Genomic DNA, 27,574 nt, shown 5'->3' with positions numbered 1-27,574 from the left:
GGGGACACTGAGGCTCAATGAGTTTAATAATTTGCCCAAATATCACCTGCTGTGTCAGGAGATAAACCAAGGCTGTCTGGTTTTCAAGGTTGAGTTCTTAGACAGGGTGCCTTACAGGACACACCAAAATGGCTGTATTTGCAGATTGTTTATCCGGATTCTGAGCTCAGGACTTCTTCCATGACAGGTAGGAGGCTGGTAGGCTTTATTTTCACCCTTTAATGTTAGGGAAATTTAGTTGTTCTTCATTGAGTGACCTGTTCAGAGCACACCCATGTCACAAGTGTACCAGATAGGGCGGGAGACACCCCAAACAGCAACAACCATAATAAAGTCTCCTTTTTTTTACGCCCTTGCTCTGTGTTAATCACTCTTGTAAGTCATTTAGGAGTATGTTCTATCCAGCAATATTACATAGTGGCACCCCAGTGCAACCTACTAAAATCCCCGATGAGGTGGGTTTTATCCCTGGTGCCCTACTGAAGAGCCAGGGTTTGGGAAGGTGAATGAATCGCCCAGTTCACTACAAAGCTTCCTCCTGAAGGACAAGGGTTTCTCACCACCCTCTCCATGACTGGAACAGTACCTTGGACTGCCAGGGCGTAGAACTTAAGAAAATGAATCAAAGTCGATGGGAAGGGGTAGGAGCCAAGCTGCAGGCCTGCCTCCGTCTGCTGTGGGGAATCTGTGTGCATTGTTCTCTGCTCAGTGACCCTATGTGGAGATTGGTGTGGGGTTTCATGGGCTGGTGTCTGGTCTGAGGTGGAGACAAGTCTCCGTGGGGTGGGTGGAGGGTATGGGTTTATCTGGGAGAATCCCTTGAAGGATGTGGTCTTTGACCTGGGCTTGAGACTTGACTTCTAGGTCAACTTCATCTTGAGTCTTTCCTTTGATCTTCTGGTGCCTTGGTGGAAGTGGCAACTAGAAACCTACTTTTCGTGGACTCGCTTTCTTGTTTTGTTCTTGGGAAGAGTCTTTTAAACCATTTCCTTGAAAAAAAAAAAAATTCAGTCCCGGGTATCCGTGTGAAGTGCACATTTATGTCTTAAAAGTTTGATCCAAGTTCAGTGATGGTCTCTTTGACTTTTCAGCTTTGGTGCTGACAGCGATGCTGAGTGGGAGGAGACAGCTCTGGGGAGCAGCGACCCAGTGACTGGAGGGGTTCTCACCTCTGTTGTCAGTGAATCCTGGTTGGCCTCCCAGGCAGTCAGAGCCGCTGAGCCAGCTGCTGACAGGTAAGTCCTGGGTGTTTTCAGCTACAGATAGTGCCTTTCTTTGCAGGAGAGTTGTCTGTTAAATATTGATCAAGGCAAGGTCAATAAATGCATGTCACTATAGACAAAGACTAACACTAGCTCCTTTATTCTAGGGTTCCCAAGGGCGTTTCCTTGCCTGTCTGTTCTTTCTCTTGCTCCTCTTTGGCTCCGTTGTGCTTGGGAACACTGAGCTGGGATGGGTGTGTTGGGAGAGCTGGGCCACTTGACCTTGCAGGTCCCTTCTGCCCTTCCATGAGGTTGGGGTATCAGTGCTGCCTCCTGGGTTGTTTTGGGCAACTTGTCACACTGTGGGCCTTCAGAGTTGGTAGCTATTGTTTGTAAAGGTGGGCTACCACAAATTGGGCTGGGGTGGAGGGCATCTTGACCTCTGACTTGTTTCCCACAAGGTGTGTGTAGGTCTGCTGTCATCTTGAGTGGGCATGGGCTTCACTGACTGAGCTTAGAGGACCTGAGCTCCAGGGCAGGACATCTGACCTGCATGCTCTTGTTTCTTCCCATTGTTCACCAAGATAGATGTTACGATTGGGTTCTCCAAGGATAAGTCCCAGAGAGAAAGTCTAAAACTTCTGTTCATGTTGATTTGTTACATGGCTTCACATTGCACCCCAAGTCCTTGCCAGACAGGTAATAAAACCTAGTCTGATGGAGATGTTGATAGTAGCATGGGTGGTACTCTCCAGGCTCTGTGCTCTGGAATGTACGTTCTCTCTAAGACAGTGCCAACCCCACCAGGGCTACTGGCATTCCTGATAAGCCTCTGCATTAAAAAAACTGACCCAAAGCTAGACGCAGTTAACTTGGGAATGTTTTAGAATGTATTTGATTGAAATTGTTAAGAGGATTAGTTCTCAATTTCCTAACTTGTTGGTAATTCATTCCATAAGTTACCGGTGCACACCCACCTAGTACCAGATACTGTCCTGTGTGCTGCAAGCACCATGGGCACTAGATGGCCAAAGCCCCTTCCTGGAGGGAGTATATTTTTAGTAGAAAGATATTCTGTCAAGAGCTTGTGTTCTGTTTCACCTAAAAGTTGAAGCCCAATTTCTTAGGGTTTTAGAAGGATGATACAAAACAAGAGGGTGTGAGAGGAACCAGCTTTTGTCAGAGCAGCTTACGGTTTTCAGAGTGTCTCAGCTAAAGGCACCCAGGCCTGGGTGTAGACTAAGCTATAGGTGGGAATCAGGGACCCTATGTGATGGAGCCTCACAGGATAGATTATGAGGGGGTTAGGCGGGTATCAGGATGGGCCTTGCTTTTTTCTTTAGTGTTCACTGCATCTCAAGAGCCACCCCTGTTTATTTGTGGTCATAGTGAGGAGAGAAGAAAGGGTTAGTCATCCAGTTTTATCTGGATTTTACGTTCTGTGTTTTCATTTACACGTGGTCAAGTGTAACCTGAAGTCACAGTTATGGTACTGTAAGATATTTTGAAAGAGAGACCACATTCACATAACTTTTATCATCTTATCATAATTGTTGTTTTATTATTAGTTATTATGATTAATCTCCTACTGTGCTTAATTTATAAATTAAGCTTTATCATAGGTGGTATATATGTGTAGGAAAAAACATGGTATTATATTGTTCAGTACTAGCTGCCATCTCAGGCATCCACAAGGGGTGGGGAGGGGATCTTCGATTATCCTGCATGGATAGTGTAGGACTACTGTGTGAGTGTCTTAATCATTCCAGTTTCTTTCTGTTCTCCTACTCTTGGAACTAAAGAGGACCGAGTGTTTGCCTTAAGCCTGTACCTCTTTGGGTCTAGTTTGGCCTCTCTTCTATCTCCATTTTTGGCTGCTTATTTTGTTCTTATTAGAGAATTTCTAGGATCAACAGTTGAGTTGGGTTCAGAGCATGACATCCTCAAGCTCAGTATTCAGTGCAGCAGCTTCCCCCTAGTGCTGCTGCACCTTGAGGAAGATACTCTCCTGCTCATGGCTGTTGGGGACTGACCAGCCTCCCCAGGGCGCAGCTCTCAGTGGGCTTTTCTCCTAGAAGAGGGTGGTTCTCTGCTTGCTCTGCTTACCCTGGGAAGATTCAATCGGAGGAGGGTGCTTTATTGTGGCTACACCCATTCTTATTAAGCAGTCATTTCTCTGCCCAGTTGCAATGGTTGATCGTTCTTTCTCACTTATGGTATACTTTAAACCAAAACATTCTGAGACTCTAACTTAAAAATGATGTGACTTCTACCTTTTTCTTTCCTAAGTTGGAAAATTGCAGCAGCTGTGTCGCACAACTGGTCGGTAAGGTCAGATAGTCATGATCTGGTCTTTGAGAAACTCTTGTACACTGTGGTGTTGTATCTTGCTGCCTTTCATGACATCTTGTTGTTTTTGCCTTCTTTAACAGTTAATACCCCTTATCCTCTATTTTTGCATTTCTTGTTCCCACATCTGTTTGTCTACTGTTTGATCTATATGAAAACACTTTCATATTCTTTTGTTGGACTTGTGTTATCCTGTAGAGTTCCCTTATTGTTTTATTTTTGCCTTATTGGGGCACTTAACCCAGCACATTTTGATTTGGTGGTTTTGTGTGTGTCCCCTTCCAACACATTGCACCAGAAAACATATCATATATCATTTGTCTTGCTGTCCCTGTATAATGCCTCTTCCAGCAGAATCTTGATAATCACCTGGTTGAATTGTTGCCTCAGTTGGCTTCTAATATGTTGGAGTCTTAACACATTGTTCACTGATCCACAGAATCTAAAAATCACCAAGATTAAAGGAAGAAAAATAATCTCTCTACTTGTGAGTAACTTAGAGATGTAGCACATTAGCTATTTGTTTCAAGAGTGTTTGTGATTCTTGTGGAAGCATTTTTATGATGTCTGCTTTAAAATTCTTGTCAGATAATTCCAGCCTCTCTGTCTTCTTGGTGTTGGCACTTGATAATTGTGTTTTCTCATTCAAGTTGTCATTGTCTTCATTCTTGGTCTGAAAGGTGATTTTCACTTGGATTCTAGTCATTTTGAATATTACTTTGGGTGAATCTGGATTCTATTTAATCTAGAAGGCAGATTCACTATTGACCTGTAGTATGTAGATCTGAGTTGGTGTGGGTATTCTGTTCCTTGCTGGGCAATGCTAACACCCACGTAAGGGGATGTGGAGGTGAAGGACTCACAAACACACTGCTTCAACATTGTAGGATGTGGGTGGAGACAGATTACATGGGAGGTGAGGAGGAAGCAGATGTCATTTAGTTCTACCTCTGACCACCATGTTCTCCGCATGGACCCGGGGTGGGGTTATAACTTGAGCTCTCTGTTGAACCTTACCTACTTTACCCATGAGGAGGAATTGGCTGACTGCCTGCTTCCAAGTGGGAGATAGATCTGCTCCCATTTTGTTAACAGACACCATGCTTGAAGATTAGAGTGTGAGTACCTGCTTATGCAAGCAGCCAGGAAGGGGTAGAAAATTAGCTTCTTACTTAGCTCCCCCCAGAAACTAGAGTGTCAGGAAACTGTTAGCATGTGGTTGGGCTTTTCTTGATCCTTTGGCTGAGGGACAGGCTTTCTTGGAGCTTTTCTGACCTGAGTCTGTTGGCAGTTCTGGGCTGGAGACTAGCACAGTATCCTGTCTGGGATTCGAAGAGGAATAAAGAACGTGGGAACTCACTACCATATTCCTCCTGAGGCCCCTTCACAATCTGACTTCTTTTGGCCACTTTCTTGAGTCTTCCTTGGCTTGTTCTAGGATTGATCATACTTCATCTTGTTTGGAATTGGAAGGCTCTACTTTGGAGGTTTGAAGTCTCCTGTTTGAAAGCTTTTATTCTCTCATGGCTATTGAATGTTAAGGAGAAAGTTATAAAAGATGATTTTAATTGTCAGGATCCTACCTATTAGAGGAAAAATACTTATAAAGCAAAGTGGATGATTTTTAAAATTCCAGCATTTTCCAAAATTGGAAGGATCATGACTCAGTAATCTTAGTGGTTGATAACTTGTCAGTCTTCTCTGTCTTTTCAAGTCATTAGTCTGTCTTTTTGCTATCATTCTGAAGCTTCAAAACAAAAACAGTATTTCTGCCATTATTTCTGTCCATCAGAGTCAGGAAAAGATCTGATTGCTACTCAGGAAATCATGGTGCCTTAATTTTTGTGACTTCCATTGTATCTATAAAGTAAGTTTTTCTCAAAAGTTGAAATTACATTAAAATATTGTATTTAAAAGTATTGGTAAGTTTCTGATAATTTGGGGGCATTGGCGTATTTAGAGATAAGGTAGCTTGTATTATTTCCTTAAGCTTGAGGTTTTTAAGCAGTGATGATGCCAGAATTACATTTGAACATAGTGTACTGCAAATCAAAGCAGTTTGTATGGTATTTAAGATAAGTTACAGAGATCAAAACCCAGCAGTCTCAGCTTAGGCACAATCTGTGGCGCCTCTGATGTCACAGAATGTGGTCTGGTCCTTGGAATGTTCACAGATATTGGGAGTGGTGTGTAGGGAAGTAGATAATAATGCAGAGGAGTACGTGCCACATGGAGAGAGGGAGGTGCCTGTAGCTATGGATATAGAGTCCAGATCCGAGTAATACCAGTGGCAACAAGAACACCAGCTAAAACTCAACACACTTCGTGTGTGCTTTGTATTGTTCTAAGTGATCCCAGGGATGAGCACACTTGGTCTTCATGGTAGTCAGGGGAAGTAACTATCCCTCTCTCCAATTTAAAGGTTGAGGGTACCAGGGGCTGAGGCTATGGCTCAGCAGTAGAGCGCTTGCCTAGCACGTGCGAGGCGCTGGGTTCGATCCTCAGCACCTCATAAAAAATAAAAATAAATAAAAATAAAGGTATTGTGTCCAACTACAACTAAAAAAATATTTAAAAAAAGATGAGGGTATCAAGGCACAAAGAAGTTAGATACATATTTGTGAATTTGCCTATTTGCTAAAACTTTTTTTATAATCCCCAAATTCATATTCATGGTACCCTTGTGATCATCCATGGACATGCAGAGAGCAGTGAGAAAACACACACATTCCCAGTGAAGGTTGAAGAAGGCTCTTGTACTGGGGAAAAGTGTCCTTTTGGTAGTCTATGTGGTGTCGTATTTTTCCCATTGTATTTTTTTTTGTTGTTGGTGGTGATTTTGCTGTTTGAAATGGCCCCAAAACATAGTGTTGATGTGTTTCTGAGCTCAAGAAAGCTGTAATATGGCTCATAGAGAAAATACTTGGGTTAGATGATCGTTGTTTGGGCATGAGTTACAGTGTTGTTGGCTGTAAATTCAGTGTTAATGAATCAACAATATATTTTAAGTAAGGCGTCTTTAAACAGAAACACATGTAAGCCAAGGTCATATATTGGTTGGTTGACAAAAATGTGACTAGAGCTCTGTTCCTCTATTCCCTCTATTTCCTCCAGGGCCAGTGACTCAGGATTTCCTGATTCACTAATTCAGTGTTCACGACGACTTGAGAACATAACTACTGCTCTACTTGTCCTTGGTCACACCAAGTCCCTTGGTAGCCTCTTGCCCAGTTTGTTTTATTTATTTTTTTAAAAAATAGTTGTTGAGGTGTCATACACTGAGGACAATAAACTACACATTTTTTAAAATGTGTAATTTTTTGTGTTTTGATCTATGGCGGCAATCGAGGTGATGAAAATATCCATCACTTCAGTTTTTCCCATGCTCCTTTGTAGTCCTTCCTTACCCACCCTTTCCTGGATTTGTTTTCTCTCATTATAGATTAGTTTTTGTTTTCTAGAGCATTGTATAAAGGGAATCAATGTATTTTGTCTGACTTCTTCCACTCAGCATATTTATTTTGAGATTATCTGTGTTAAAGCACATATCAATAGTTTGCTCCCTTTTATTGCTGAGTAGAATTAATGATGTCACAGTTAGATCATCCGTCCACCTGGGGATGGACATTTGGATGTTTCCAGGCTTTTGCTGTTTCAAATACAGCTTCTGGAGGTTGCTTTGTCTTGATCTGTTTATCTTTCTTGGCTTATAGGAATGTCTTATCTATCCTTCTGTCATTCTTTTTGGATTTAGTCTCCTCTTGCTGAGGTCATGGACATCTGGTTTGGTGCATGACTGTGAGTCTGCTAGTTATCTGAGTTCTGGTTTAGGACGGAGTAGGGTTGAGTGGTGAGGAAGACAAAGCCCGAGGTAAGCTGAGGCACCAAGCGGTAGACAACTGTCTCTGACAGGGCTGAAAGTTCTGGATGCATGTGGATCAGTTAATTGTTCCTGAGTCTGATCTCTAGTGTCAGTGGCCAAATCACTGTGGACCTCAGAATCTACCCTTTATTGTATTGATTCCAGGTGTGGCATAAGGTGGTAAAAGATAATTCCTGGGAGAGCTGTCCTCAGATACCCCAGCCTTTGGTTCAGGAGGGCCCATTGTGGTCAGCATGAGCTATTTTGGGACCCTGGCGATCAGTGCAAGCTTTACTTTGGGCTTGGGGTGGATCATTATCCAAGGTCCTGCTGTCTTGCCCCTTCTACTAAAATGACTAGCTACTTATACTGGGAACTCCTATAACTCTTGTGATACTAAAGCTTTGCATTTCTGGCATTGCCATGGACATGTAAGAGGGTGGGCCTGGGAAACTCTGGCATGATACTTATCTATATATTTATGTCCACTGTTGGTTATTTAAAACTGTAGGATAGCATGCTCTAGCACTTCTAGATGTCTCATCCCAAGAGTGACTCTTGCCAGACTCTCCTTCTGTTGTCACCATTAAAGCTTATCTTGAACAGGATTGCCCAGAAATGGAGACACAGAAGAAGAACAACCAACAGAAGCCTTGTCTGCGTGTGTACCTGCTTAGGTGGAAAACAAGAAAAGGTGCAAAAAAACAAAAAGTAAGGCATCTTGGCAATTTTGGTGTTGTTTTTTATTTTATTTGATTTTTTAATTTGTTTTTGTTGTTGTTGCTGTTTTTTGTTGTTGTTTTTTTTGTTGTTTTTTGTTTTCTTTTGGTTTGTGATCTTTATCCAGTGTTTGCAGCTAATTCAGTTTATATATAGGTTTTGTGTATATGCAATGTTTTATATGTACAGCATTGTCTCTCAAAATGTTGCTTATGGTCATCTTTAAAATTCATGATTAAAAAGAAGGTAAATATTGCTAAGAACTTTCTGCCCTGGCAGCTCCTAAGGAAATTTAGTTCCTGAGGTAGCAAAATGAACTTGTTTCAAGGTGCTTCCCTGTGGAGAACTGCCAGGGGCTTCTCTGTGTTTCCATGTATGATCTGAAGGCCAGACATTCCAACTGTCTTTAAGAAATAGGTTTTTCTTTTTTCTTTTCGAGCATGGGGGCAGCCTGGCGACTATATTGCCAAGAGAGTCCTCAGATCAACAGGCGGTTACAATTCATTCTAAGTTGAAAGGAGGATTAATTTTTTAAAAAATTACAGTCTCAGTTAAGAGAAGATACAGGAATGTAATAACATGCGATGAGATTTATGATAAGAGGTACAACTGTGATTGAATAGCTACATGTAAAACATTTCATGCTTTCAGTAATAACAGAGCTGTGGGCCTAAAGATGGGATGGAGACGCGAAGAGGGTAACGTTTCAAAGGTGCCCTCTTCTTTGTACTGTCAAGGGATTATTTCCCTTGGATGGATTATTTCATAGATGAGTTGATGACTGAGGGCCCAGTGTGTGTGTGATTGATGTGGATAATTTCATCAGAAGATGATTACTTTCTTAGTTATTACAGTTTTTAGAGCCAATGGAGGGGGGAAGAATGTCCCTTTGAAATGACAGATCATGCAGATTTTGCCAACTTCATACCTAAAACTCCTGATGGTCATTTGTAGTGACTCTGGCTGTTTGGCACCAGTGTGGCCAGAGTAGATAATCTTTTTTTTTTTTTTAAATAAAAACATTTAAATTTTTATTTTATAATTGGACATTAGGAATTTTAAAATAAAAATCCAAGTTTTACATAAAGAAGATTGACATGTTTGTAAACATCTAGAACATTAGAGTTTTAACAATTTCAGCATGGTACAGATTAGATTCTAGACCCATTCCAACCTTTGTAGGTGACAAAACCAGAGTTTTTGCATAATGTGTACTTCAATTTAGCGTATCATTATAGAGTGTCTGACTTCTGATGATGGTTTTGAAAGAAATGTCCTTGTATCCTTGTAACTTTTTCTTTTTTTGTGGATGAGGGGTATATTGCTCCATTTTCTTGTTGCTGTAACAAAATTCCTAATGCTGAGTAATGTATAGAGAAAAGAGGTAAGATGTTTATTCGGCTCACAGTTTTGGAAGCTGAAACTTCAAGATCAGGTGGCACCATCTGCTTGACCTCTGATGAAGATCTCCTTGTCCATATCACTACCTGGCAAAGAAGCTGAAAGGGAAATGACTGTATGTCGAAGAGGCCAAGAGCATGAGTGGCCTCACTTTGTAACAAGCCATTCTCTTAAGGACTCACCCCATAAAACCAGCATTAATCCCTTCTGAAGGCAGTGTCCTTGTGATCAAATTACTTTGCACTAATGTCCACCTCTTAAAGATTTGACCACTTCCCAGCTCTGCCACACTGGAGTTAATGGTCCAGCACATGAACCTTTGGGGAACATGCTCAAGCCACATCCAAACTGTGGCAGTGGGAAACCTTGTATACGTGGGTTTCACATTGTCCATGAAAACAGACTGTTGTGCCTCAGAGTGTGTGTGATCAAGATGCATGTCATTATGCTTTACCCCAATTGGTCTCTATTCTCAGGATACTCTGGGTTTTCAGAGGACCAAGTCCCAGCCACAACAGTGAAATGTGGGTGTTGCTTAATTCCTAAGTCTCAGAATCCTCAGGAGCAATAGCTGCTGAAAAATGAGTAGGGAAATATATAGATGGTCCTCAACTTAGACAATCTCAGTAACCTCACCCCAATTTCTCTCTGCACCCAGCTGCAGCCAATTCTCCACAGAAAAGCCAGGGCGATCCTGTAAGGTCTGCTCCTGCTGCCCGGCTCCCTTGCTCATATGCTTGCAGTGATGACCACCCGTTTCTCTGAGCAGTATAGTAGAGTGCTCACTGTGTGTTCTCTACTCCACCTGCCCAGCTAGTTCTCTGAGGGGCTGAAGGGTGGGAGGCTGGGAAGGGAAGAGGAGAATGGGGGTGGGGAATGGAAGAAGAAAACCCAAAACTGGGAGAGAAGGTAACAGCATGTTTGAAAAACACTTCCTCCCACTTCTCTTGAGAGCTCTGCCTTGCTAGATTAAAGGCTTAAAGACGTGTTGGGAGAAAGTAAAACATTTGGCTTTGTATAAAACCCAACTTATTTTACTGTAAAGCCTTTTCTGTTTTTGTGGATTTGGAAGGAATTTGGGAAGCCACTCCAGTCTTCTGCTCTGCTTTGCTTGCTTCTTCTTCAAGAGTGTGTTTCCACGCCCCACTCCAGGTTGAAATTCTGCACCTGCTGCTTTGGCTTGGAGAGGACCCCTTGTCCTTCCTCAGCCTCGCCTACCACCAGTGACCAAGAGTAAGATGAGACCACTAAGGGAACTCTGAATACCTCTAATAAGTTTTCAAGGGATCAGAATCACTCACAGCTCACTGTACAGTTTCTAGCTGTTTTAAAACAAAGCCTATATTTACCACAGTTACAACCCTTCAGCCTATGTACAATCTAATCCCAAATATATAACCTTAGGGAAGACATACACTTAGGGTGCAGGATCCAGAAGAGTTTCAGCCAAGTCAGATAATGGTGGGTGTGAGAGCCAGAGAGAAACACGGAAAGAGAGTTGTCTTGTACATATGATCTTTGGAGAAGTTGGGAGAGAATTTCACTGGAGAGATTATGGTTTGAAGAGACTGCATTGATTTGAGGCATTGGAAGCAACTGGTTTAGAATAAGCTTTATCAACATTTGTAAGAAGAGTGCAGAGAGACTGAAGCGCCAGAGAGGAGATGGTAAGAGAAAGCGTTCCTCTCCTTTCCTTCTGAATATGGGAGATGCACACAAATGTTTAAAACCCAAGGGAAGGAGACAGTGGGGAGGGAGATCAGATATAGAGGGGCAGAGCAAAGAGCGCGATCATGGGGTGAACCGGAAGCAGAGGCTTTGGGCAGGATTCAGTGCTGGCAGAGGAAGCCTGAGGGGATTGGTGATAAGGAGAGGGGAGAATGATCTGTTCATCCTGAAGGGGGTGTCCATTTTCTGCAGGAAGAAGGAGAATGGGATGGGGGAAGACATAGGGTAATAGAAAAAAAGTGTTGTGGGGAAAGAATAAATAACTGAGGATGAATGAAAGACGGCCAAAGAGTAGAAAGGTTTCCTCAGAGTATGTTTTTTGGTGGTTGCCACTACCCTCCTTTGTGTTTCTTTAGAAAAGTCATAAAGCTTTTGATTTGGTGGGTTTTTCTCTGACGTGACCGTGTCACTGTAGTTTGAATCTCAAGTGTCTCTCAAAGGTTACTTGTGTTAAAGGTTTGGTCCCCAGCTGGGTACTATTGGTAGGTTGTGGTACCTTGAGGAGGTGGGATAGTGGAAGGTCATTGGAGATTGCTCTTGAGGGGGATTGTAGGATTCCTGTCCCTCCCTTCCTTCCTTCCTTCCTTCCTTCCTTTCCTTCTTTATTTCTCTCTCTCTCTTTCTTTCTTTCTCTCTTTCTTTCTTTCTTTCTTTCTCTCTCTTTCTCTTTCTCTCTTTCTCTTTCTTTCTCTTTTTCTTTCTTTCTTTCTCTCTTTCTCTCTCTCTTTCTCTCTCTCTCTCTCTCTCTCTCTCTCTCTCTCTCTCTCTCTCTCTCTCTCTTTCGTGTTTTTACTCTACCATTGTGCTTTTCCCATGATGTGCTGCCTTGCTGTATGTCTAAAAGCAATGGAACCACTTCATTATAGACTGGATGGAAGCTCCGAAACTGTGAGCCAACATAAACCTTTTATATTTATATTGTTTATTTCAGGCATTTTGTTATAGTGATGGAAATCTGACTCACACAGGTAACGACTTTTGTTTCTTTGGAAACCTGATCTTCAGGATAAAAGAAAATAAGTCACTTATCCCTTCTTTAGAGAGAATCAGCGTCTTTACTTGACTTGTGAGGTATTCAAGTCTTGCCAAGAACAAAATGCTTTAAGAACTTGTCAGAAAAGACTTTATTTATCAATTAAAATGGGTGTATTTTCTATTTCAGTTCTTTTGAAATATGAGCAAAACCTCATGTAACAAAATTGGATCTAATGGATTAATCTCATTCCTTTCTCTAGCACTACTACATCAAAAACAGGGACCACATCTTGATGGAGCTTAAAATTCCAGTGCTCTTGTTAAGGCATGCAGCTTGAGACCAAAATAAGAGCCCCTGGAATTAGAGTCTCTTGGCACGATGACATTAAGTTAACTAAGATAGTAACCTGTCGTCGTCATTGTCTTTTTTTTTTTTTTTTAATTCAAAACCTGGTAACCTTTAATCTTCTAAACTTGGTCAAGAACAATTAGACTATTATCAGCTTTTGCAGTATTATTTATCACTAATACCATGGATAAAAATTGATTGTTGGCTTCTATTGATTTTCAAAATTTATTGGTCAAGGGCAGTAGAGGGGCATACAGTGGCCTTGTGTCTTCTCCTATATGTCTCTTTGGTTTGACAGTCATTGTTAGATGGACCTGTATGTCTTCTACAGTACACAAGAGAAAATGCCAATTAATTATACCAAGGAGACTAACCTAGTTGTCTGGGAAGACATTTCTTAACTGATTTAACCTGGGTTTGGCAGTTTGTGGGGAACTCTGCATGGCAGTGTAGCTTAGAACAGATATGTCACATTAAGATTATATGAGTCTCTCCAGGGTTCATGGGTAACTGATAGCACTTCCCAAAAAAGTTTTTAAGCCAACATAACATCTCCTATGTTGTAGGAGATGAATTCTGGATCTCAGATGGACCTTCGTATTTCCAGTGTCTGGCGTGTGATGGGGACACTGTGAATCTTTTTTTTTTTTTTTTTTTTTTCCTCCACACAGCCGTCTGTGGAATAAATGACTGGAACAGGGTTTGCACATTTTCTGCCAAGGACCACATAGTAAATGTTTTTGACTTTGCAGGCTACATAGTCTCTGTGACTACCCAGCTGTCATTTTGGTATGAGAGCAGCCGTACATAACATGAAAATGGGTAGGGTTGGATTTGATTTCTAAAAACAGGCGGTGGCCAGTAGACCCCTGAAATAGAGGATCGTCTACCCAAATGCCAACTGTTTAAATTGGACCTGGGATTGGTTTTACTTGATATGGTAAGATGTAGAAATGAATGTCAGGAAGGAAGAAATTTCTATTCATAGTTCTCTAGAAGTAGCAGGAAGGTCCCATGCAGGGTATGTGGAAAAACACCAGGGTTCATCAGGAGGCTAAGGGACTGAAGGAGAACAGGGCAAGAAGATTTCTTGTGGTTTCCACAGGAAGCAACAGGTATAGAAGGCAAGCTGTCACTCAGATTCTGCAGCCACGTTGTTCCTGGTGAAGCTCCTTTGGCTTCATGCTTCTTTGCCCCATTCTCAGCCACATTGGGGATACAGCATCTCTACCTAAACTTACACATGAGCCTGATTGGGAAGAGAGGGCTGCACACCTTTCACAGGGTTTGCTGAAAGAGTGAGATTAAGACAGTCAGATGCTGGGGTCTTCAGTGCTTTATAATTTAACCACGGATCTCAGTCCAGCGGATCCAAAGGGTGATTCAGGTGTAACTTCTTTGGACTTTGAAGAATTTTCCTGTAGGTAAAAATAAATCTACCACCATGATTCACATTTCATTACAGGGACAAGTGTTGATTGAAAAGATTCTGGAGTATATATATTTTCTAAAGTGTTCAAATCCAAGGGCTATTTTATATTTTATTTCTGATGAAGTTTTAGACATTTCCCAACCATTACAGGATCTTGTTCAAAGTGAAGTCAAATCTGAATGCCTTGTTTTCTTATAAACTGTTCCATGTGAAATGTTGTGGTCGGGGGGTATGGTTGGTAATGGAGGTGTCATGGTTATTTCCCTCCCGTCCTTTTTGTTTTGAGGGGCTAGAGATTGACCACAGGGTTTCACACGTGCTAGGCAAGTGCTCATCCACAGAGTTAAAACCCTAATCTTCCTTTACATTTTTTTAAATTTAATCAATTTAATTTTTGTTTAACTTTTGTTTTATTTTTAATAGGTTACATGTACAAAGATTTTCCTTTACATGCAAAAGCTTTCAGTAATTTGTAAATTCCTAGAGAAGTAATGACACTAATTGGAAAAAAAAATTAATGAATCTAGAAAAATGTATGAAAATGTAAGTTTTTTTTCAGTGACTCCAATTTTAGTTCTGTAGGTAAGTAATCTACACTTAATAATGGTGTTCTTTCTTCTCTCCCATATACCCCTTGGCAATATCCGGGGTTTACTTGCAGGTAGGTAGGATGCCACTCTCTCCCCCCTGTGCCTTTCTGTGCTTCTCTAATCTGACAACCGGCAGGATTTCCCTGTGGTTCTTTCCTTGTCCAAGAGGTCCTGTGTTTGTAATGTCATGGTATCTGTGTCCTAACTGTGAGATCAGGACAGTGGTGCTCATCTGTTCTACTCGCGTGACTAAGCTTCAATTTATAAATGTATTCGTATTGTCATTTGTACTCATCAACCCATTGGGCAGGGACATGCTCTCCTGTGAATGCGGCAATGAAAAGGTCAGTGTGAGGAGTTCACGTTGCTCCTCTCAGTACTCCAGAAGGCTCGTGGTGTCTTCCTCTGGTGAAGCATTTAGGATGGAAAGGTTCTGGTACGCTCTGCCTGTGGGTGACTGAGGCTATTTTATGTGATTCTCCTTGCTCACGTTTGCTCTTGACTTTGTCCATTGATGCAGGTCTGGAACCAGTGGGGTCCCTCCTGAAAAGGAACCCTTGAGGGTTGGGTTAGCAATCCTGCCATGTACCTCCACTGCTGCACACAAAGCACTGCCAAAGTGAAGACCGTGTCTCGGTCATGGTGCCAGGGGTGAGGGGACCTGGAAGTGGAAATCAACTTCTAGCATTGACCTCTCCTTGCTCACAGGAACTCAGTGCCACTTTTGGAAGGCTTATGTAGTGGTTCAGGGCACTGGCTACGGATTTAGGGAGAGCAGAACCCGAATACTGACCATAGAGCTTCCCAGCAGTATAACCAGAAGCAGAACTTTCATGCTCTGTCTCAGTCAATGTTGTCTCCACACAAGACTATGAAGGGGACTTGATGCTTCACACAATGGGGGTAGAGGCGTGCGTTACAACCGTCACAGGGTGAGGCACTGCTTAGTGGAGCTGCATATTCTGACCTCTACTCATGTTTCCAGGTCATTGAAACAGATTCAAAATCATGTACAGGTATTAAAATCTACCCTTTCTTATTGGGAGGCTCACCAGACCGTAGTGGAACAGGCTGTTGATACTTGAATAGAATTTGCCAGCAAGTCTTTTTCAAAAGCTGAGAATATAAAACTGTAGACCCTTGTTTCTAATAACATGTAGTGTGAGGCAAGGGTGTTCTTTTCTGCTTCAGGTGATTAAAATAGCTGTTTATTCTAGGCCTTCTCCTTAGTCCATTGATACATCATGAAAGGAAAGCTAAACTTGGTGATTTAGAGGGATTCTTTATATTTGTACAGAAAAAAAGATGTTTAAAAGGTAGAAAACATACCAGGTACAGCTTCGAGTGAGGGTCTAGCGTTTATGGCATTTCTAGTAACTGACTATACTTACATTTATACTTACACTTAAATTTGTATTTATACTTCCATTTGTATTTATATTTAGTTTCCCCTTCTTGGCCCTCAGAAAATGATGCATGATTCTTCAAAGCTTTATTGCATTTTTTCCTCCCAAATTTTGCCCCCTGCAAACATCATATAAAAGGAATAATTTGAAGAGAAGAAACGAGAGTAATGATTCTATTCTTTGTAAACACCTGAGGAACTTCAAACAAGACTTTCCCCCACTCCTGAGATTTCATTTTCATTGACTTAGGGATAGCCTGGGCACCTGAAGTTTTACAAACTCTCCCCCAAATTATAATGTGCATCTCAGGAGTTGGGGCCAAGTTAGGGTGATTCTCAAGCTTCATTGTGCAGTAGAATCCCCCAAGGGCTTGTGAAAACACACACTGTAGAGCTATACTCTTGGAATTTCTGATGTAATTGGTTGGGTTCACGGCTCCACAACTGGCATTTGAATAAACCCCCAGGTGATGCCCATGCTGTTTGTCCTGGGACCATAGTTTGAAGCCATAGGCACTATAGAATAAAAGATCATGGGTTTCTGGACTGAGCTCCATCTCCACCTTCAGGTCCCATTTTCCAGACCTGGGACCATCATCTCTGCACTATAAGTTCTTCATGTGAACAGCGGGATTAATAATAGTGGATACTCTGTGTGCACATGTGTATTTACACATAGACAAATAAGTGTAAAGCACTGAGCCAAGTGCCTGCTGTAAACAAGTACATGAGCATCTTTTCCCCTATGACAAATTTTAATAATTTATTAGTAAGAACATCCAAATCTGTGATTTTCTTTATATTGTGAGGTGGGTGGAGGAGGTTGGGTTTGACTCAATTTCATCTTTTGTGTTTTTTTTATTTCCTTTTTTAATTTGGTGATGGCTGGGATTGAATGCATGACTTTGTGCTGACAGGCACTCTCTACCTGTGAGCTACACCCCAGCCTCTTTTATTTTATTTTATTTTTAAAAATTATATATATATATATAATTTTAGATAGGGTCTTGCTAGGTTGCCCAGGCTGGACTTGAACTTCTGATCCCTCTTGCCTCAGTCTCCCCAGGAGCTGGGATTACAGGTATGAGCCACTGCATACCTGTATTTTCTATTTTAAGAGCTTTTCCTTTACTCTGATTTTGTTAAATATTTTAACAAAAATTATGATATCATTGAAGTTTCTAGGGTTTTTTATGAATGCCTATCAAATTATTCTTGATTTAAAAATTATTTTTTCTCTTGATAAACTTTTGCATTCTTACATTTTTTAAAAAGATTTATCTTTTTTATTATCTTTCTTGGATTTAATAAATTTTGTCATGTTTTGCTCTCACTTGTTTTTGACTATTCTTCCTTCTGCCTTAAGAATGGATTTGTGTTGTTCATTTATTTTATTTCTTTCTGTTATAAAAGACACAAGTGTCATGATAACTAGTTTTCCTCCTCTTTTATTTCTCTTGCCTCTTTTATTTGTCTTGACACATGATTGTGTATATTGTCCTAATTGTCTACAGACTATTATTGTATCTTAATTTCCTCCTTGGCCCAGTTATTTAGGCCAGAGTTTGGTTTTAATTTTCAAATGACTAAGTTTTTCTTTCTTTTAAACATGTATGTAATTAATTTCTGGTTTTGTTATATTTGTCTATGGTGTGGAATCCCTTGCCAAATGGACACACAGTCCCTATATCAGCACCTCAACCCCTGAGATTCCAACTGCAGCTTCAACCAGACCAACAAAAAGTGACCTATAATAGGTTCTTCCTTGGAGCCACATTTTTTTTTTTTACACAATACTTTTATTTTATTTATTTATTTTTAGTGGTGCTAAGGCTTGAATCCAGTGCCTCACATGTGCTAGGCAGTACTCTACCACTGAGCTACAACCCGAGCCACAGAGCCATATTCTTAACCACTAGAGATCTTTGAATTTGTTCTTTGTGTTTTAGTCTTTTTAAAATAATAAACTATAGGAGTTTGCAAATGTGATTTTTTTTTTCATAAATGTGCATTTGTTTTTTTCTTAATACACACAGCTTATGCATTCTTTTTACCCTAGTTTTATTTCTTGTTGTGCCCTGTGTGATGAATCCAAGTTTCTGATAGCAGGTGGTTTTTCTCAGTTTCTCAGTGAGAATCCTTTTTTTCTTTTATTGTAGTATTGGGGATGGAACTCAGAGGTGCTCTACTATTGAGCTACATACCCAACCTTTTTTTTAACATTTTTGAGATGAGATTTTGCTTAGTTATCCAGGTTGTCCTTGAATTTGCTATCCTCCTGCCTCAGTGTCACTGTGCCCAGCTTCTTTTGCATCTTTAGTTATTTATTTTTAATGGAAACTTTTTATTAAATTATAACACTCATTCTTATAATTTTAGGCTCATGTATTTTGATTCTTTGCTTTTTGGAGGATAAAAGCTGGATGTTGTTTTTATGTATTATCAACTACACTGTCATCCAATGCATCGTATTTTAAAAATTTGAATTAGTATTTTTTTGCCTTAAATTGTATTTTGCCACCACTACTTTCATTGTGTCTGTTTGTACTTGGTTTTTATATCTGTGCCCATTCTGTCTCTGCCTCTCCTTTTTCTCTTTTTAAAGCTTTTCTATTTCAATTTGCCTCAAGTGTTTTTTTATGTTAGAATATTTTTAATAGTGTCCTGAACCAGAGATAATTGGAGAGTTGACATTTATTGCTACATGTCATGTATCTTTTGTCATAAATTATTTCTGTTTCACATGTTTCTTCATTTGTCTGTTCTCTGTTTTCCCTTTGATGTATTATTGGGTTCCTTTTATCCTTTTATTAGGATTTAGAATGCAAATATTCTGTTGTTAGTCCTATATGTGATCATCTTACTCTATCATTGCTCAATTATATTTTTCTTAACAAAGAGTAAGATTTTCTAGCTTTTATGCGAAGTATGACTTTTTTCTCCCTGTAAGTCCTATAAAGATTTATTTTAAACTTGAAACTTCCTCTTTCAATTGTAATTTTTATATTGAATTTTGTTACTTAACCTGCCTGTCAACAATTATGATTTCTAGACTTACTAGTTGGCCAATCATTTTGAGTCCCTATTACTATGTGCATAGGCGGAACATACTATGTATGTTCAAGGTCAGCCTTGGCAAGTTAGCAAGACCCAGGGAGCCAGCACATCATGGTGGGGACTGTGTGGTGGAGTAAAAACTGCTTGCCTCATGATGACTGTGAAGAAAAGAGAGACAGGAAGGACCAGACTCCCAATATCCCTTCCTCCAGTGAACTCACTTCCTCCCTCTAGGCTCTCTTTCTTAAAAGATGCTACCACTTCTCCATAGTGGTGACTGGGGGTCTAAACCTTTACCACATGGGGCTTTGGAGGACATTCTAGATCCAAACTGAGGCACATGGCTTTTGCCATAAACAATGAGTTAGAACTGTACATGTTGAAGGGGTCAGGTGGACAGGCATGTGACTATCACCTGAGTGTCCCAGGAGTAGGCAGCAGCATTTGAGGGGGACAGAGGAAAATGTATGAAACATCCATTCTGGAGAGTACAAAGATTTCCCAAGGAAACAGAGTAGACTTTCCTGACAGTATTGAATATGTATTTTGAATTTGCGGTCAAAGAAAAATCAAAAGCATCTCTTTAGCACACCTGTAGGAGTTCTTTAGTCTCATGCAGCTACTGAGGTGTAGACATTCTATAAGCTGATGAATAGTGTTTTCCTGAAAGAGCAAGTTAGAGGAAGAGATGGGCATGAGAGCCATGTTGTTTGCTGGGAATGATTCTGCAGTAGGCTGTGGATCCTGAGCCAGGAAAGAGAGGAGTTAGGACTGAGGAGTGAAGAGGAGTAGAAATGACAGAGCCAGTGAATCCTCCTCTCATGCTAGATGTGGCCTGGGTGTGAGGAAAGCAGTTCATGAGTTTAGAGCCATGGGCAAGGATAGTGGGTAGGATTCGGGAGTCCTTGGGTAGAATTGGTAACCCTGGCTTATCGACAAACCCAAACCCCACCCTGACCCTATTTAAAACTGTGGATTACAACCCATCAAATCATGTTTCAAAATCAAGTTAGTAAGTTATAAAAAGCATTTTAATCAGCAAAATTGAAGAGGGTGGATCACATAGATACTTTGCATGCATTGGATGCAAAAGGTGATGAGCTTTTGTCCCAGGAGATGAACAGGTGAGCCTGGATTGGTCATGATAGTGTCAATTTGGTCATCTGTTGGCATCATGTTGATTTTTCTAGTAGATGATGTCAGTTTCGGGGAGGGGATACTGAAGATTGAACTCGGTGGCACTTGACCGCTGAACTACATCCCCAGCCCCATTTTTTGTATTTTATTTAGAGACAGGGTCTCACTGAGTTGCTTAGCACCTTACTTTTGTTGAGGATGATTTTGAACTTGCAATCCTCCTGCCTCAGGCTCCCAAGCTGCTGGGATTACAGGCGTGTGCCGCCATGCCCAGCAATGATGTCAACTTGACTAATATCTGAATAGGAGGATGAGCATTCTACATTCAAATCTACCATAAATGTAATTTTCAGGTTGTAGTGATATCAAGAACCTAAGAATGTTATCTGTAGTCTGTCAAAGACTCCAGGGTTCTCTTCTGAGCACCCAGCATGCTTTTCAGAAAACATTATTGGGTGTAATATTTTTCAAATTTATTACAGTTGTAGAATTTTAATTTCACTAGCACAAATTGCTCTTAAAATGGAAAACAAAACAAAACATAGCGTCAAAAGAACAAAAGCATGTTCACATTCGGTTGGTGGATCCCAAAGTATAAATATTGACATTGTTAAGAAAAATGTTGACTTCAGTGTCAGCCAATTTTTGACTTTGCCTGAAATATTTTTAACTATAGTCTAATAAAGAAGTACAAACTTTATAATGAAGGTTATTTAAATTTTTATAAGGTCAAAACTCAATTAAGATGAACAGGCTTCTATACATTATTTATAATGGTAGTCTTGCAAAGGAGGGCTTAACCTTCAATAGTGAAGGGACATGTGAAATCAACACAGTAAGACAAACTTGGCAGTAAGCTTCTTTAGCCAAAGACAGACAGTAAGGATACAGTAATGACAAATTTTCGTAGTCATTCTATAATTGTTAATGATTAAACTTTTTGTCATGGATATAAAGCTGCTATGTATTACTGGCTTATAAAATTGTTCTTTAATATCTATGAATGTGGTGAACATAATTTTGATAACTCGGCCGATGAGTTAGAACTTGAACTTTTTAAGGTAGCACAATAGTTAGGTGCGGTGGCGCATGCTTGTAATCTCAGAGACTCTGGAGGCTGAGGCAAGAGGATCACTAATTCTGAGACCAGCCGGGGCAACTTAGCAACTTTTTTTTGTCTCAAAAAATAAAAAGGCTGGAGATGTAACTCAATGGTAGTGCATTCCTGAGTTTAATCCCCAGTAGTGGAGGAAAAAATAGCACAGTAGATCATCAGGTATATATAATTGTAGGGTACTTAGAAATGAGGGTTTTGAGCTGGTTTGGTACGGGTTGTGTAACCCTTATCCAAAATGTTTGAAAACAGAAGTGTTTCAGAGTTTGGAATATTTCTGTGGACTTTCTATATTGAACACCCCTAATCTAAAAATCCCAGACCTAAAATGCTCCAAAATTCAAAACTCTTTGAGCATATACAAGCACTCCAAAAATTTTGAATTTCAGACCATTTTGAATTTCAGACTTTCAAATATGGAATGCTCAATCTGTGTAGGTTTTCTAGTCTTCGTAAAAGCACCAATAATGACAGAACTTTTAATCTTTGTTGGATATGGGTGGCAGAATAATTTTATAGTTGGATTGTATCTAACCTTGTGGATACCTGGTGTACATAGAGTTACAGAATTGGAAAAAATGCATCAAAAACTGTTAACAAATTCCAAGTAACAAATATGATCAGAAAACATGATGGTGTTATTTCTTTAAAAAGCTTGAATTTATACAAAAGTGCTGTTTAGAATCAGTACTTTATATATTTCCAAGCTTTGGTTTCTTAAGACATTCTGCTAAATTTCATGGTTTTATCAGAAATTCAGTGGAAATTATTTATTTTATTAAAGGTTGCTCACAAATTTTCAATTTTTTGATAATTTTTTTTGGGGATAAACTATACAAAACATAAAAGTTGATGTTTTTTACTACTTTTAAGTGTACAGTTTAGTGAAATTGATATGTTCACAGTTGTACAACAATCATTTTTGTATAACAGTCATTTCCATTTCTAGAACTTTTTCATCATCCTAAAGAGCAACTGTGTACTCATTAAACAATTTCCTCTTCCCCCAAATACCTTGTGAATTCTCTACTTTTTGTCTATAATTTATTTTTTAATGATACTAGGAATGGAACTCAGGGTACTCAACCACTGAGCCACATTTCTAGCCATATTTTGTATTTTATTTAGAGTCAGGGTCTCACTGAGTTGCTTAGCATTTCGCTTTTCCTGAGGCTGGCTTTGAACTGATGATCTTCCTGCCTCAGACTTCCAAGCTGCTGGGATTACAGGCATGCAGCACTACACCTGGCTCTCTATAAATTTGTGTATGATAACTATCTCATACGAGTGAGATTATGTTATTTATCATGTGACTGATTTATTTTGATTATCATACATAATGTCTTAAAATTTCAGCTATGTTGTAATGTAGAAATTCATAACTTTTTAAGGGTGAGTATCATTCCATTGTAAGTATATTTTACATTAATTTATTGATGATCAGTGGGGTTGCTTTTGCCTTTTGATTGTTGAAAACAGTGCTACTGTGAACATGGTGAAACAAGTGTTTTGAGTCTCTGCTTTCAGTTCTTCTGGATTTTATTTCTAGTAGTTGAATTGTTGGATCCTATGTTAGTTAATTCAATTTTCAAAGAAATCACTGTAATGTTTTCAATAGGAACTGTACTGTACCATTTTACAGGGACTCTGATTTCTCTACATCCCTGTCAACACTTGTTAGTTTCTGTTAGATACACATTTTAGTCCTCCTGAGTGTGAACTGATATCTTATTATGGTTTTGATTTGCATTTTTCTAGTGCCTTTGAGGATCTTTTTCATGCACTCATTGGCCATTTGTTTATCTTCATTGGAGAAATATCTATTCAAGCTTTTTGCCTATTTTTGAATTGGCTTATTTGGAATTCTTTATATATTCTAGATATTAGTCCCTTATCAGAGAAAGGATTTGCCAATATTTTGTCCCATTCTGTGGCTTATCCTTTCAATCATTTTTTTTCTTTCCATATTTTTCATTGGTACATTATAGTTGTATGGGATAATAGGATTTCTTGTTACATATTCATATAAGGTATACAATAAAACAATATAATTTGGCCAGTATTATTTCCTGACACCTCTCCACTCCCTCCCCGTTTTTATAAAATATTTTTTTAGATGTTGATGGACCTATATTTTATTCATTTATTTATACATGGTGCTGAGAATCGAACCCAGGGCCTCACACATGCTAGGCAAGTGCTCTAGCACCGAGCCACAACTCCAGCCCATCCACTCCCTCCCTTCTTTCCACCTACTGTTCTTTCAATCTCCTGATGATTTTTTTTATGTACAAAAGTTTTTATGGTAAAGTGCAATTTATCATTTTTTTTGTTGCATTTTTCCCCATTGCTTTCTTCTATGAGTTTTATTGTTTTAGCGCTTAGATTTAGGTCTTTCATCTACCTTGAGTTAATTTGTTTATATTGTAAGGTTAGGATTAATTTAATTCTTTTGAGTTGATATCCAGTTTAACCAGAACCAATTATTGAAAAGACTGTCCTTTCCTCAGTGAATAGTCTTGGCATGCTGTTGAAATTCTATTGATATATGCAAGGATTTATTTTGGGGCTATTTTATTCCACTAGCCTCTATGTGTCCTCATGCCAGCATTATGTTGTTTTAACTGCTGAGCTTTGTGGTAAGTTTTAAAATCAGAAAGTGAGTGCTCCAACTTAGTTGTACTTTTTCAAGGTTATTTGGGCAATTTTGGGTCCCTCAAGAATATCTATATATTTTAGAATATTTTTTTCTATTTTTGCAAAAAATGTCAATGGAATTTTGATGAGAGTGCATTGACTTTGTAGATGGGTTTAACAATATCAGGTTTTCGAATCTATGAACATGGGATGTCTTTTCATTTATTTATGTTTTTATATTGTTGCAGCATTTTATAATATTTGGTATGCAAGTTTCTAATAATATTTAGTATGCAAGTTCTTAAATTTGTTCCTAAATATTTTATTATTCTGATGTTGTTGTAAATAAATTGTTTATTATTTTAGGATTATCCTTAATTTAAAAACACAACCGATTCTTGTGTGTTGATTTTGTGTCCTGTACTCTTGCTGAATTTATTAGTTCTAATTTTTTTTTTGTGTGTGATATCTTTAGCATTTTCTACATATAAGGTCATTTCATCTGTGAACAGAGACAATTTTTGTTCCAATTTTGGTGTTTTTCTTTTCTTATGTAATTGCTTTGTCTTGTATCATCTTAAATGGAAGTGGGCATCCTTGCTTTATTCCTGACCTTATGGGAAACCTTTCCATCTTTCACCATTGAATATTATGCTAACTTTAGGTTTAATACATTTTATTAAAAACCAGAGATAGTACTACTTTCTTACTGTATCTTATAGTAGTTTACTTGTCCTGAAGGAGAATTCAGTAGGGATTGTGAAACACACATTTTCCTGGCTGAAATGCAGTTTTACTTGGCAGATACTTTCAAAGGTGTTTTTAAATGTTAGTTTTGAGACTTATGCACATTAAGTTTGATACAACAGGAAAATAAACATATAAATCTATAACTCTTGGATATCCTGAACATAGCTAAGCATTTCAGAGGGTAGACAAATTAGGGTAAATAAGTGTGTATGGATTGAGCCTAGGGAGACTGGAAATAACAGCAGCAGGGTGTCATTTGTGTGGGGCATGGGGCAGCCTGATGGGATAAGCAACAGGGACTGCTCTTCCGGGGCTAGAAAGAACTGTTATCTGATGCAGCCTATAACAGAGTCTTATCTTGATTACTACTGTTGTATTTTAAGCTATTTTTGTCAGTAGAATTAATATCCCTTATTGTACGCAATAGCAGGTACTGTGTCCTGCAGGAGAGTGTGTTGAATCAGTATGGTTTGATGTCCATTGAGAATTATGGTTTATTCTTGGCTGTGAATGGTGTAGTCAGCATTCACACAGGTGAAGCTCAGTTTTTCTGGCCCCAATAACACCCAGCTTCCTTTAGGAGTTCTTTGGAATTTGGCCAAATCAATATTTCCTAAAGTGATAAAGTCTTTAGGATGTTCATGAACGCTCTGGGGGGAAAAGAGCTAAGCAGTTTAGGCAAGTACTGAGAGTGAGTGAGTTTAATTTAGTGGGTTCGATGTCACCTTCGTCCTCTGGCTGTCCTTCTCCCACAAAGACGGAAGCACTCAGGTATCTTCTCAAGGTTCTGTACATGTTGACAACCATCTCCTCCTGAAGGAAGAAGCTGGCATCCCCGTGAGCAGGCCTCTTAACCAGACCCACAAGTGTCTTCCAAGAGTAACCCACTCAGACAAGCCACACTTGAGCCAGTTATAAGCCCTGACTTGTTTCTCGGCTATGGCTTCTCACAATTTGTCTTTATTCCATGTTCTGTGGTGCAGTAAATGTAATTTGAAGAAAGCAGAAGGAACCGGGCTTTAGCTGGCTGCCTAGATTCTTTTTAGCACCATCAGTACTACCAGGTATGGATGAGCATATACATCAGATTCTGGCAAGATGGTGCTGGTTGAGGGCCAGAAAGAAAAGGTAGCCATCAGCCATGGACCATTTCCCTTACTAGGACATCACCAAGGAAATGATTGAGTAGGGGCGGGTGGCTGGCCTCAAGGTGCAGAAAAACTTAGTACGTGTTGCATCCTTCTTCCTTCTGTTGCTCTGCATTGTAAGAAGATAATACAATTATTCCCATTTGGCCACAGCATCCTCTTCTGAAGGAGTTCCATTATCACACAAACTTGTCTTCTGATAGTTGAGATTAGTATTTGGGAGGAAGCAGGAATTTTCACCTCCTGGCCTCTTAAATTCTCCATGGCAACTTGGAAGGATGATGGTGAATATTAACAGAATACCCGTGATGGGTATCAGCTGCAGGTAAAGAGTGAGAATGGAAAAGGAGCAACTGGTTTCTTTATGGGCAACTTCTTGGCCTGATTGTTACCTGCCATTTACAGAAAGAATCCTTTCCACAGTCTGCCTTCTTTTCCTGGTGGCCTCAGATGAAGTTTTGTAGGAGGACAAGTTCATTTCTGTTCCTTCAGTTTCTCTAGCTCTTCTTCATGGGCTGCTAGAAAAATTCTATCTGTAGGTTTCTTCACTTTCTGGAAGGGTTTTGGTTTTGAACTTTTACTTTGAGGTATAGGATACATTTTTAAAAGATGGTCTTTGTCTTCTGATATTTGATGAGTAAAATCTTGGTTTATTCTTATCAATACTTCTATTGAAGGAAGCACTTGGGACATTTCTCTCCAGGACTCTATCCATCTAGTTGGAAGAGTTCTGAGTTTCGAAGTCCTTCCATATGTTCTAGCTTTGATCAGATTTTTGAATTTGCGTTTTTTTTTTTTTTTTCCTTCTGTAGTCTGTGAAGTCTCTTTTTTAGTTTTAAAGATGAGAATTTGCCTACAGTGTTTTGGCTACAAAGAGACATCTCTTTCATTTTTTTTGATCTCCAAGTGGAACAAACCTTCAGAGAAAGGCTGAAGATGAGGAAAACCATTGATTCTAACCACTGAATGTGACACAAAACCAAAATTGCTCACACACTGAAGGAGACAAAATCTGTAGCACACGTTGGGTAGTGACCTCCGCATCTCTTTAGGCTGTGACTCTAGGAAAGGCAGATAATCGTTTCTTCATTCTTTCAGAAGCCCTGGTGGATTTAAGGTCCGTGCTCCATCCACCAATCACAGGCCTGATCTCATGTCGCCACGAAGCTTTGGCTCCTCTGGGACCAGGCTGCCCTTCTCGCCCCAGCCTGATGCCCTGCCATTCACACCTTCAGTCCCAGGAGAAAGGGATCATTGAATTCAGAGGACAGCATCCCAAGAGGAAGTCTGTCTGAAAGTTAACTTACAGAAACTGGGTCATTGTGGGCAGTGTGCAGGATAGACTGGAAGGGCTAAGTCATGGTGTAGGGAAGGGTCATGGAACCGAGCTGCTCTGACTTCTCCCTTACCTCCCGCTGGCATTTCCACTTCCTGCTGGTACATACAGAACCGGCAGAAGCACAAACTCAAGTCAGGACCTTATTTCATAGAATTGTTGGGTGTTGGTCATCCCTGCTTCTGTGCCCAAGACCTCTCCCCAGGAGCCAGGACACTGACTGAAGCACCAGTGGGCATTCCCCAGACTCCTCTGTCATCCTTTGAGGAAATGCTCAGTGCTTTTCAGTGGCTTTTTGAAGACACTGTCTTACTCTTATAAAAATCCAGCACAAGACTTGGCAGCATTTATTCTGTGTTCCTGGAAAATTAGATGACAGTTC

The 27,574-nt window shown here is 39.8% G+C and overlaps 1 protein-coding gene across 1 annotated transcript in view; it reads left to right on the top strand.

The window, feature by feature from the left end:
- Positions 1-1,146: 1,146 nt before the first annotated feature.
- The window catches only part of Grb10 (growth factor receptor bound protein 10), a 154,615-nt gene continuing 128,187 nt past the window's right edge, over positions 1,147-27,574 (top strand). Inside the window, exons 1-2 of the mRNA XM_076836954.2 lie at positions 1,147-1,235; positions 8,020-8,124. Of these exons, the coding sequence (XP_076693069.1) occupies positions 8,032-8,124 (93 nt within the window). The 5' untranslated portion in view covers positions 1,147-1,235; positions 8,020-8,031. The remainder of the gene's footprint in view (positions 1,236-8,019; positions 8,125-27,574) is intronic.

Source organism: Callospermophilus lateralis, chromosome 1 (assembly GCF_048772815.1).
Source record: "Callospermophilus lateralis isolate mCalLat2 chromosome 1, mCalLat2.hap1, whole genome shotgun sequence".
Lineage (NCBI taxonomy): Eukaryota > Metazoa > Chordata > Mammalia > Rodentia > Sciuridae > Callospermophilus > Callospermophilus lateralis.
The sequence above is the reverse complement of the archived record's forward strand: the minus strand, read 5'-3'. Positions and strand labels throughout refer to the sequence as shown.